This window comes from Ursus americanus, unplaced genomic scaffold, assembly GCF_024610735.1.
Source record: "Ursus americanus isolate L20-20 unplaced genomic scaffold, mUrsAme1.1.p SCAF_96, whole genome shotgun sequence".
Taxonomy (NCBI): Eukaryota; Metazoa; Chordata; class Mammalia; order Carnivora; family Ursidae; genus Ursus; species Ursus americanus.
This window is the reverse complement of record NW_028273678.1, coordinates 267,888-281,445: the sequence shown is the minus strand read 5'-3', so window position 1 is coordinate 281,445 and position 13,558 is coordinate 267,888. Positions and strand designations below refer to the sequence as shown.

The window sequence follows — 13,558 nt, the reverse complement described above, 5'->3', positions numbered from 1 at the left end:
GACACAAACTTTCTACATTCTTTTTCTTTTTTTTTTAAAGTAGCTCCATGTAAAGCCCAGCGTGGAGCCCAACACGGGGCTTGAACTCATGACCCTGAGATCAAGACTGGAGCTGAAATCAACAGTTGGATGCTTAACTGAGCCACCCAGGTGCCCCTTTCATTCTTAATATCATCAAAAAAATCATAAGTTAATTCTCCAAGTCCATAACGTTTCTTATACCATTATAATCACCACTTCATTAATAATGGTGAGCCCCTATTTCTACAACTCACTGGGTAAATCTCTTCCTTGAAGCCACCCTAGATCCCAACCTTTTGCTCTGTGCAAGTCAGAGACTCTAATGCCCAGCACTCATTTAAGTTTTGCTCCGACTCTTCACATAATTAATTTGTTTTTAGGGAGTTCAAGGCCTACAATCATCTCTTAGATGGCTGTGATCTTGGCAAATAACTTAATGTATACTGCCTCCCCCTCCCAACACTGTAATGCAGGTTATGTCAAGTTACCATAAGTAGCCTCGGCCCGCTTGAAAGATACCCAGGAGAAGGTGTCAGCCCCATGGTCCTGTTGTATAGGTTTGGAAACAATAGCCTCCTGCATTTCTGAACCCCTGCAAAGCTATCTGGAAAGTATAATCAGGAGGCAGTCTCCCTGAGCCAAACTGTGTACCCAGAACAACAGTCTCAATTCAACATAATAAGGGTAGTTCTTTCTAGCATAGACATGTCTTCAGCCTTTCAAGGGGAATCTAAGCTTATTTTTTTTCCAGTAGGAAAAGAGAGTCTTGGCCAAACCTATTAGCAGAATTACAGAAAGAAAGACAGAAGATTCCTTAGTGAAATTAAATTTGATACTTACCTAATGAGGACCTGGGTATACTGGTATCCCCTTTGGCAGTCTTTCCCTCCTAAATACTGGCGCAGGGCTTGTAATTCTGAATTTCTTTCCATTAGGGCTTGTACCATCTTCTCTGCAGCGGCCTAGTAAGGAAATCACACATACCATTAGAAAGATACTCTATAAAACAAAATTTGTGTTCTGAAGTTATTCGTTAAAAGTCAACTGTTTATGAAAAGCCAGTGGCCCCCCCCACCAAAAATAGTTTCCTTGCTTTCAGTTTACAGGGAAAAACAGCTGAAAAGAGTCTCTCAGAGGAAGAACACTGGAGAAACTGAATATAAACATATCTATTACAGATGAAACAATCCAAAATTGGCCCTGCCAGAACTCTATCAGGCTAAGGTATTAAGATTCTGGTTTGAAGTGGGATAGCAGATGTCCTTTACTCTGGGATACATGTGCCTTTGGCCTGGATTTCTTTACCCAAATATTCATTTGGTTTGCTCCCTTTATATCTTTGCCTACTGATACCTTATCAGATTGGCCTCCTCTGCATCTCCTATCTAAAACAGCTGTCTTTTCTCTACTCCCAGTTCTCCTTGTCCTGCTAAGTTTTTACAATGCACTTACCGTTATCTGATGTATGTCCATTGTCTGTCAACTGGGTGTAAGTTTCCTAAGGGCAGTTTCTATGATATTTCTTCAGGGATAAATCACAAGCACCCAGAACAGTGTCGGGCACATAGTAGGCATTCAATGCATATTTATCGAATGAGTCAATTACACGCAAACATTTTTATCAGACCATACATACAATCAGGAGAATCTGAACCTCAAAACCACCAAACCCAATTTATTTAATTTCAAGTCCCAGTTTTCTAAGACAGACGATATAGCGCAATAAGGAAAAGATCTAGAACATTATTTGTGACCATTACCACATAGAAAGTCTGCATTTAATCTGAAAATCCAGAAACAATAAACTAAGACTAAAATTACTAGGGGGAAAAGATGATGAATCAGGACTATATTAGCCGTATCAGCATCAACTGGGGACAATCACTACTGTTTTAATGAGAAGCTGAGCTCTTGTCATAATTTCTAAGGGAAATAAAAGAATAACCTTACATTTTTAGTAAGTAAAATTTGGGCCCTTTAGGGATTTGGACACAACTATCTTAGAGATAACAGTACATTATTAATTTGCCTGAATAAAAATCTGTAGAAGTTGCTAGGGTAAAAATCATAATAAATAATACACACGATCTCTTATGTATATGTATATATGATCTATCTGGCTTGGCATTCTTCTTCTAGCAGTGTTGTTTGTAGCAGTGGTCCTCGAAGTGTGGCTCATGAACCGGTAGCATCACCATCACCTGAGACCTTTTAAGAAATGCAAATTCTTGAGTGCTATCTATACCTCCTAATTTCTGTCCCCTAGGAGTAAGCCTGGGAATCTACATTTCTAAAAAGCTATCCAGGGGAATTTCTCCTGCATATAAAATTTAAAAAGCAGATCTAGAAGAATACAACCATTACTCTTTTTCTTGAGTTAAATCAATCTTTTGTACTTTCAGTCATCTGCTAGCTTCTACTCTTTTACTATCAGCAGTGTATAATATTTCTTTCTGGAGGTGAAATAAACTAGCTCCTTCAAGTTACAAAGGGGTTAAAAAGAGCACTCAAACAAAGACTTTTATTAGCCTTCTGCCAAAGACTTAAATAATTCACAGTGATTTTGTTAGGTCTACTCTAGAAGCAATTTCTGCAACTCATGGCAGCATGTTTCTAAGGAAATGTATATTCACTTCAGTGGGCCTGAGGACTAGAAGAGACAACCATCCCATAATATAAAGGAAGCATTAGAGAATATTATGGTCAAATAAAAAAGGCAAATGAGAAGAATCTAGTCCTCCCTGAAACTGGCTGGGGGGATTCTGAGCATTTGGCCTCTGAAATACAGCACATATCTCTAGCCTTGAGTAGAAAGATACCTGGGAATGAAGATAAATTAAGAATGATTTTGAGGGGCACCTGGATGGCTCAGTCAGTTAAGCATCTGCCTTCGGCTCAGGTCATGGTCCCAGGGTCCTAGGATCGAGCCCCACATCGGGGGCGGGGGGGGGGGGTCCCTGCTCAGCAGGGAGTCTGCTTCTCTCTTTCCCTCTGCCCTTCCCCACCGCTCATGTGCTCTCTCTCTCTCTCTCTCTCTCTCTCGAAAAAGTAGATAAAAATCTTCAAAAAAAAAAAAAAAAGAATTGGCTTTTGTAATACCTGTGTACCAGTATTTTAAGATTAATATATTCCATGTTACTATAAGATTATTTATTCTAATTACAGCCTTTGAAAAAAAACACCATCTTTTTTCCTCTTAAGATGATTCAGATTTTATAAGAATTAAGAAAAAATATGTCAAGTGTAAGTTTTCTCATACCTTGGCTAAAAAATAGAAAATACCTCTCAAGTCTTGAGAATTTAGAATCAAAATCAAAACACTCTAGAACCCTGTACTCCCTTCTGTCAAAGTTATCAGATTAAGGAAAGAAAATGTACAGAATGAAGTTAATGAGTACATGTATTGTTTAGGCACCCTTCTCAATGCAGAGGCTCTAAAAATATTGCATGCTCCTGAGGACGGAGGTAAAAGTATAGGCTAGGTAACAGACTGAAGGAAGAAACCCTAACAGAACGGACTGTAAAATCACACACACACACACACACACACACACACACACACACACGCCACAATGTTCAAATGCTCCCTATTCAGACTATAAATGCAGCGACACTCTCTGTGCATCAGTCCTTACTTGGCTCTCCTGCTCCCTGGTGCTCATAGACCGAAGCAGGCCTTGAATCTCTACTTCATGTTCCACTGCTTGTTTGTTTCGATCACTCAGCAGTTCCTGCAGCATCCTTTCCTTTCACTGTAGACGCTGGCACAGCTCCTCTGCTACCTCACTCTGCCCCGGTCCGAGTTTACAGAGCAACGTGGCACTAAGATCCTAAAACAGAAGGGACACTGTAAGTTCTGGAGGAAAGAATCCCCCCTACTACATATCAAGGAGTTTATAAGAATCTGTTATAGAAGAAAGAGCTATGAGAGTCTGGAGAACAGCTATCATGTTTTATTCACTTTTGTTTCCCCAGATCAAGTGCAGGCCTGGCACACAGAAGACTACATGCTCTGCTTAACCTATGCTCTGAAGTTGCTTCTGTCTACACCATGGTTTCTTTCCGTGGGCTTCTTGTTTTGTCTAAGTTGTGCATTTGGGCTCCTGGTGGGGATCACAAGGAATGTTTCAAATGGAGATTGGTTTCCTAGATTTTTCAGATGGGAGTGCTCCACAACCCTGATTTGCTGTCTGACCCCAAATTAAATACTCTGTGTTCAGGCTAGTAATTTACTCTGAGATGCTTAGGAAAACACGAGTAGGAGACCTTGTACAATATTGTAATTGTTCCTGTTTTCTAGGGGAGCTAAGTGAATGAGTAGAATCAGGCTGTGGAAACTGCCAGGCCCTCTGCTGTCCAGGTAGGCTCTGTCCCCTTCCTGACCTGAGACACTTACCTGTTGGAGTTTGTTTTTTTAAGATTTTATTTGAGAAAGAATGAGTGGCAGGTGAGGGAGAAGCAGACTCCCCACTGAGCAGGGAGCCGGATGGGGGCTCAATCAATCATGACCTGAGCCACCCAGGCACCCCTTCCCTGTTGGAGTTCTTGCCTCCAGCACCCAGCACTGGGAAGTTGGGTTTTGGTATGGGAAATACCAGTTACTTAACTTGAATCTGCTTCATTTAACTTTGGTAAAGTAACAAGTTCATCCCTCCATCTTTCCATACAGCTGAAGGGCTAGGGGCCTCTGGCTCTTGATAGCTCTTGATTTTGGCTCAGGTAGTGAGATCGAGGCTCCATGCTGTATGGAGTCCGCCTGGGAGTCTCCCTCTGCCCCTCCCCCTGCTCACGTGCATACTCTAAAATAAATGGATGTTTTTTAAAAATAGAGCTGAAAGGCTCATCCAAAGCATAAATAGAATGTACCTCAAAACAAGTTTGAGCCATGAACAATATACAAGATTTTCACCAAAAAAAAAAAAAAAAAAAAAAAAGAAGAAGAAGGCTACATGCTCAACAAAAGAACACTAACAATACAGAAAAATACTTATAATGGCAACTCACATATTGTTTTCTGAAGTAGGCCCTTTCCCTATTTGCTCGGGGTACATAATAATTAATATTAGATGAAGATAAATGGATACACAATCCATGTATTTATTTTCTCCCCAGTATAACTTGTATAGGGGAAACACAAAATGATAAGCTGAGAAAGAATAATGAGCACTATATTTATGAGTATGGTGATGAAGTTCCTACTTTTCTCCTGAGGGGTTGTAGCTGGTGGTTAAAACTGTGGAACCCCAGTGCCTGGGCGGCTTACTTGCTCTGTCACTTATTAACTATGTTACTCTGCACAAGTTATTTCATTTCAGAAGTCTGTTCCTTGTCTGTCAATGAAGGATAATAACATATACCTCATAGACTTGTCAGGATTCAATGAGTTAGCATTCTTCAAGCAATTATAACAGTGCCTAACAAGTGTGAGCACCATCACTAATAAAAGTTAGCCATCATATTATAGGTGCATGTTTTAGTTCTCATTAATTCTCACATGACCTATTTGAGAAAGATAATTGTCACCTTGAGTTTAGAGGTGGAGGGAAAAAAGTCCCAGTAAAAGCCAATGACTCGCCCTGGCACAGGATGGAATTTAAGACTTGGGTCACCGGCCCCCCAGACCTAAGGAGTCCCAATCCAAGACTGAGATAATGTAATCACTGAACAAATTGCCTTTAATTAACTAAAGCCTTGCCTCCACTTCTTTGTTCCTGTCATGCAGGGATGTCTGTAACTGCTGAATGATACTTTCTTGTTCCTTCTGCCAATGGCTAAATTTGGTTTCCCTTTCTTCTTTCAGCCATTGAAGGTTTTGACAGGTGGCAGATAACTGCTCTACTTCTAGGCCTTTGGCCCTCAGGAGACTCTCCATACTCTACAGTAACAAAGAAAGCAACTGTAAGTCAAAGGACCACCCCACACTCTGTAGGATGAACAAGAAACTTGATCCGCCTTCAAATCATCTCATAAAGTATCAATTTTTTGCAAAAGTAGAAAACTTAGTATCTAATCTAACAATGCCATACTACTCTTTTCTTTGGTTTTAGAAACTCTCCTCTAATTTGTTTAGAAAAATAAATATATTATAAATGCAGTATTTTTGAGGAGGCAGGCTATGCTACAGAGGAAGTGAAGGACTTCTTTTAGAAGTGGCAGATGGTTAAATATAAAAGCTCTAAAATACATATCCAAAAATAGTCCACAGTAAATATTAATAATCAAGTGTTCTGTGACTATACAGGGATATGCATATAATATTAATGAGAAAACAACAGTGTAACAGCTGTACCCTGACAATGCTTCTGTAAAAGTATATAGATATTGACAAAGATTAGAAACAAATCAGAAAGTAGGTCTAGAAATCCATATTCACTATAAAGTCCACAGCAGAAGTACTAGCTCTTCTCACTTCCTCATCTATAATGACGGATAACTACGTTTGCTGTTGTCATATTTTTTTCCTTATAAAGCAAATACCTTGGTTTTCAGAAAATGAGGGAAAGGGCTGATGCTTCAGGCTTAGCATCCAAGTGGGACAAGGGATATCAAGTCATGGCAGACTGTGCTCTTACCTGCATAGTAGCTTCATTAGAGGAGAGAATACCACGCAATCTCTCTAAGTCATGATCTCGCTCTCGCACGGCAAGATGAAGTTGACGCAGTTCTTTTTCTTTCTCTTCCAGAATGGAGAACTTTTCATCTATAGCCCGCTGCAAGGAAAGCAAGGATCCTAAAGCTCCTTAGGATTCACTATTGTGATCACACTTATTCAATAAAAATAGAAAGGAAGGGAAGACCAACTCCAAAAAGCAGCAAATGAAGTAGACACAAATTTCTAAGCACCTATGTGCAGAGAGTAATCCACAGTGCCGTAAATAAAATTAAGGTGCATACCTCTAGAGCAACGTCTCGGTCTTGTATTCGCTGCCGAAGTTTCTCAAGCAACATTTCCTCTGCTTCAAGGGTTTTGTCCGACTTATCTCGATATTGCAGGAGCTCCCAAAATTCCTAATGAGACCAAAAAATATTTCCCTTTATTCATTTATGCAATATACACTGAATTCCTCCACTTTGCCAAACAATGTGTTATTCAGGATATAAAACAAAATGTGATCACGCTCAAGGAAAACACAGGTCAGCAGAGATAACAGACATACACACAAATTGTTAACTATTGCACGCGGGTGTATATGTGTGTGTGTGTATACATATGAGTATGCATATACACATTATGCATATACGGGTGTGTAGGTCTGCTAGCTAGCTACTAGGGGAATACAGGATGCACTGTCTAAATCTACCTGAAGGTGTCAGTAAAGAGCTCACAAAAGAGGTTACATTTGCTCAGAGTCTTAAAGGACTGGGAGTTTCCCAAGTGAAGAGCAGGTGGGGGGGGGGCAGTATTTCTATCAGAGAGAAAATGTATGCACAATACATGCACACTATGAAAAAACTGTATGCTCATCAGAATGTAAGGGATTCAATGTGACAAGCTTAGGGCAGGAGACCAGTCACAGTCTTCAGTGTTCCATTTTTCCCTCCAACGTTCATTTTATCACATAAGTAACTGGAAATTTCCATACAGATGTCTTCACTTACTAGACTTGAGAACAGTGGTCATATCTTCTGTCTTCCCAGCACCCAGCATACTATCGGGTTCAGAGAGGTGTTTAGTAACTACTTGCTGAATATTTATTGCTTATGTCTTTCAGGTCTCAATTTTTATTTCCTACACTTGCTGGTTAGCATTGCGGTTCATGAATTGTACTTTCTACTTATTTTGAATCCTCCTGGTTCCCATCTCTCAATGTTCTACATGTAACGGGTACTCAACACAGGTGGACTAATCTGAGATTACATGAACAGAACTTTCAGAGCTCTGTGAGCCCAGTTTCAGTTAAAATCATTACATAGACTCACCTGAAGCCGTTGCTCTTTGTGACTCAGACTGTGGTTTAGGTGCTGAATGTGTTGCTCATGGGTTCTAATCTCATTGTATTTTTCAGTCTCCAGGGTACGAAGCTGTTGGCTCTTACTATGCAATTCTCCTTGGAGCTGCAGCAAGGCTTTTCGTAATTCCTGAATTAAACAGATTCCCTTTTGCAAACAATCTAAAATTTTCACATCGTTACTAGATTGGGAGGCCTTAAAATTTTCAAGGCATACGGAATAAATTACAAAGTAGCAGAAAAGTGCCATTCTTACAGTTACTCTAGAAACAATATACACGAATCAAATAGGATAAGGGAAATTGTGGGAACGGTGAATGGCAAGAAGACGTAAATTTCATATTACATAGTTCAATACTTACTCTCTAGTTTAAAAATCATAGATCTATATAACTACTAAGCAGAACTCTGTTCCACTGTAACCATGGATAAGCTCAAGGATAGAATATTCCTATCATCCTTTTACATCTTAAAAAAAATGGATAGCATATGCTCTAACCTAATAAGATAAAGGAACCACTTAAGAATTGTTTTATTTTTTTAAAAAAGATGTGGCTAATTGTGCATGCCATTCCTTTGCCCTTGGTGGTTGTTCCCCACTATTCTGTCTTGCTAACCTTTACCTACCCTTCAAGAATAACCCCAGATAGCTCCTCCTTCATGAAGCTTTCCCTGCTTCCCTTCCTCAGCCCCTCCTGTATATTCCTACAGGACCCAAACATACCTCATTTCGGTATTTACACTAAAATTCTGTTTATGTGACTGTCTCATACTCACGACAAATAATAGGAAAGAGCTTGTGATATTGACTCTTGTATTTCCAGAACACAGCCCAGTCTCTCGCACATGGTATGAGGGCAATAAATGTCAAACAGAATTACTTAGATTAAGCAAGTGACTCAAGGATTCAACACAAACTGTCCTGATAAAAAGTTATTATCAGGGCAAAGTCAGCATCTCTGACCACAGAATGACTGCTGATTTACCTGGTTATGTCTCCAAGATGCCTCTTTCTGCTGTTCTCTTTCTTGGGCTGCAGCCTCTACAAACTGCACACATCCTTTGGCATCAGCCAGCTGGCGTTCTTTTTGACGCACTGCCCTCTGGAGTTTCTGTATTTCAAGCTGGCTGTAGAACAAAGCACTCTGAAGATCAAGCAGAGCCACCTGTTGTTGAGCTGGAGAAGTACCCTCTGAGTTCTGGAAAAAGAGTAAAAATCATAATCACAAGGAGGACAAGCGCCGAGCAGCTGAGAAGACCAACAAAATCAGAACTGTGACCGAAAAGGGCACTTCCTCAACAGAGTCTCGCCTCCTGCCCTATGTCACCCTCACATACATGAAGTTGTCCCAGCTGGCTTTGGTGCAGCATTTCTCGAAGCTTTGCCATTGTGTCATCTTGACCTTCAATCACCTGGTACAACTCCTCGGTCTGAAATGAGACAGGGAGTACCGAACACATTAGTAAACTGAAAATAAATTCCATTATCTCATCTGTACAGATTTTAGAAATACCAATTTATATTACACTACAGTTTCTCTAGACTAACATCTGCCTCTTCCAGTGTTAAGGCCCCCTTGTCATTCCAGGGTGCCCAGGTTCCTGGCATTAGCATGGGCACCTCCTAGGGAGGGGGCATTATTCTGCCCAAAACCACAACATGAAGTCAGGTGACAAGTACAGTTGGACGCCCCCTCCCCGCCCCCCAATCTTTTCTAATTTCAACAGTGCGGTCAAAGTAAACCACTACCTCAAGGCTCAATGAAGGCAAAGGCAGATCAGACTCCTAGGGCACTCCATCCATGACCCTATAATTGCCCAATAGTAGTCTGTTCGGAGAGTACTTGTTTTGCTTTGTGTTATAACAGATCTCATTATTTTTTTTAAAGATTTTATTTATTTATTTATTTATTTATTTATTTATTTATTTATTTATTTATTTTATTTGACAGACACAGAGAGAGAGAGAGCACAAGCAGAGGAGCAGCAGAGGGAGAGGGAGAAGCATACTCCCCGATGAGCAAGGAGCCCAATGCGGGGCTCCATCCCAGGATCTTGGGATCCTGACCTGAGCTGAGGGCAGACTCTTAACCGACTGAGCCACCCAGGCGCCCCAACAGCTCTTATTAAATCCCACATGCCATCTATCATAACTTTCTATCTTGTTTTATACAATTTCCCATAGTTACAAATACAGCAGGGATAAGAAAAGATGAAGTACAGGGAGCAATCTTACCTTGAAACGCTCCGTTCATTTTTGGGAAATTTGTCACACCACATCTGGGTGAAAAATTGATCCTTGGCATGGCCTTAGCCGATGACAATTCCCTTAACTCAAATCGCCAGGAACACACCTCCCATGAAACAAGTTGGGGCTTTTATTCCTTGCAGCCAGAAAGAACACCCCCCATGGTATCAGGAAGAGAGTGTTAGAAAGAACCTATTATAGATAGGAAATGCCCTTCACAGTGTCCTTCATGTTACAAGGGTAAGGGAACATAAAGTGAACGTGTCGAACAGATTTTTACTGTGGTTCTTTGATTTTCTTTTTTTTTTACACCCAACATCACCAAATCATTCATTTGGAATCAGAATTCAAAGAACACGTGACAGTTGAGAAATGTATGTTTATTCTGATCCAGTTGTACAATGAATCTAGCTCAAATTACCAAATAAATGTTACATTATTTCTTCAGGACTGGGGCTTTTCGATGACTTCAAATTTAGGATCTTCAGATTTGAAGTCCGGGCACGTATTCATGTCTGCTCCCCCATACATTTGCTTAAACTTGAAGAGCTCCCTCTCTAGGTCTTGCTGGAGCTCTGGGCCAGTATCAGCGTGTCCTCCAGAAGCTTCGTTCTGTAGTCTCTAACCGTGTCCACAAAGAGTTTCTGTACAGGATCAAGCTCCTTATCAGATGCCACTGCTGGAACACCAGTGTTGCTCCTCAAATGCACTGAGCCTGTAGACCGAATGAGAGAAGAGAACCTGAAGAGCCTCTGAAAAATCAGGGAGATTGTCTTCCTTGCACTCAGTCCGCAGAGGCCAGAGCTTCCGCTGCTCCCACAATTCTGCTTCCGGCCCTGGCTCAGCCCTCACCCGCCTTCCCAGGATCTCAAGGCGTTACCGATTTTTTTTCTTTATAGAGATCAGCCTACATGTTTCTAAAGATTAAAAACCTGGGAGAGTAGAGATAACATCTGAAGTAGTTTTCTACTCATCATATTAACAAATTAGAAAACCGGTGGTTTAAATCAACGAAGAGCATTTGTTACCTCACAGTCCTATGGCTCAGGAGTCTGGAATGACGAGGCTGGGTTCTCTGCTCACAGAATTGGTCAGTATGTCATCCCCACACGAAACGGTCTGATAGTGACCTTGTTGTGGTTCTCTCTCCCAGGAGGGGCTGCCCTCACCATCTCACTCCTCTGGGATCCTCTTCCCTGACCCTGATTTGTGTCTGTCATGATGCTTTCAGTTTACCCAGGTGGCTTAGGAGGAAGGCTAGAACTGTGGAGCCCAGAACTGATCTCTGCTGTCTCTTCTCCAGGGGCAGAATAAATGACAGAGGTCTTCATAAAGAAATGACTCCCATGAGGGCTGACATCCCCCAGCAATTGGAGCCGAGGAGGAAACGCCCTAAAAACCCAAGTCATGGAAGCAGGATCCACATCAGGTAGGAGCCCTTCCTGGAAATGTCCCCTTTCTCCGTTGAAAGCCACCTTGGATGAGGGACTTGGTCTGCTCAAACTGGAGTCAGTCTTGTGAGCACTGGGGCGTCAGAATCTCCATCCTAGGCTCTTTGTTTGAAATAGGCTTTTTTTCATACGTGAGAATCTCCTTGGAGTTTTTGTCTGAAATGCCGCTACTTTGCCTTATTCCCAGGGGATTCTAACAAGCACCACAGTGACTCTGATGTAGGTGTCCTTTAGCTCTGCAGCAGGTGCCCAGGGACTGGAGCCCTGTCTGCTACATGATATCCCAGTTCACATCTAACTTTCCAGTGGCTAATGCTGGCTTTCCTAATTTATAGTATACATTTTCTATCATACAGGAGATACATATGCTCAAAGAGACAATTAAATGATCCAGTAAAGCGTATGTGACCTGTGGTGAAGCTGCTATCGGACTCTTGGACAGCTTCTCTGAAGGCTGTGCTTTTATTGCTTCAGCACAGACCCGGGATAGGGTTGGAATGGAAATATGGTTCGGACTGGAGATCAGTAAAAGTTCGTCATTCCTGGTAACTGCTATTTATCCACTTGACAAGTATTTACTGAATGTTTCACCTGGCAGGCTGTCATGGAGGCACTGGGGACATGGCTGAGCAAGGCAGACCGATGCCAGCTCTCAGGAAAATGAATGTTGGCACAGGAGTCAGATATCTGATCAATAATCACGTAAGTGCATTTTATTTGTGATCATGATGAGTGTTACGTAATACACTTGTGTTCTGTGATCCTGGTCTATTAGCCAGTGATTTAAAAGTGAATAAAAGGAAGAGAACTATATCGCTGTGAGAAAAGATTTGTCCCCAAATAGGCCTTCTGGTGTTTTTAACAGTGGAAATGCTTACGTTTAATCCAAGGTCTCCTGAAAATTACTTATGCATTTTTAAGCGGAACTTTTAATTTCAGTGTCCCCCGAAATTCTGTTGTGGGTTTCTGGAGGGTGCGTTAGGTGCCTCGACAGGGAAGCTTGCAGCCAAGGCCATTGTGGGGGCTCTGCTGCCATCAAGTGATGAAGGTGTTTGGGGCAATGTCTTAATCTCCCCGGGCCTCAGTTTCCTCATCTGTAAGATAAGGTTGTTATTCAAATTCTCCAAAGTCACCTCCTGCTCAGATTCTGTGAGTGCATGAGGAACTGAGGTGCCTGTTAAACAGCCCTGGGGACTGCAGCTGAGACCTGACTTGGTCTCTTCTCTGCGTGTCTCCTGCAGGAGACTGAGCTGAGGCCACACTGAAAACAGAGAACGGAGGGAGCCGATGGAAGACAGAAAAGCAGCATGTTTGGAGGATGAGAATAACCCAAAGATGGGCAAGGCAATGGTGGAGCAGGTGGTTGGCACAGGAGGTAAGAAGAAGGACAACTTGAGTTCAGAGAAATCAGGGGAGACCACGGAATGCATACAGCAGCTTCCGACTCTGAAAGGAGGTGCCTGAGCTGAGGAACGAGGACTAAGAGAGTAACTTAGGCCACAGTGAACCTGTGAACCTGCCGACGAGCCCCACAGGATGGAGCGGGCTTGGTTTGAACTGCTGGGAAGCACCAATTCCAAGAGGAGGAGGATGTGACCATGAGGCTCTGCCCCAGACACCTAGCCTCGACCTTGGAGCTGCCCTCATGGTCGATGTCCTCCACGTAAGTGTGGGCTTAGAGGGATCAATGATGTTTGGATAAGGGTTGGAAATGTCCATTCTCACTGCAGATAGTTCTGCCCTAAGGTCAGGGAGGCCCAGGGTAGGGGATTATTGCATCTGAAGCCACATGATATTAATAATATTCTTAATAATGCTGCCTGGGGGGTCATGAATGGAAAGGGTCAAGGATCTACTCAGAAAGTGAAGGTTTAGGGAATATAATATTT

General features: G+C 41.9%; 1 protein-coding gene across 1 annotated transcript in view; it reads right to left on the bottom strand.

The window, feature by feature from the left end:
- LOC123803656 (myomegalin-like) overlaps positions 1–13,558 on the bottom strand; it is a 105,784-nt gene that overhangs the window by 59,179 nt on the left and 33,047 nt on the right. The window contains 9 exon segments of the mRNA XM_087860570.1: positions 862–901; positions 903–983; positions 3,657–3,851; positions 5,717–5,896; positions 6,594–6,731; positions 6,916–7,029; positions 7,942–8,100; positions 8,957–9,169; positions 9,309–9,401. Of these exon segments, the coding sequence (XP_087716696.1) occupies positions 862–901; positions 903–983; positions 3,657–3,851; positions 5,717–5,896; positions 6,594–6,731; positions 6,916–7,029; positions 7,942–8,100; positions 8,957–9,169; positions 9,309–9,401 (1,213 nt within the window).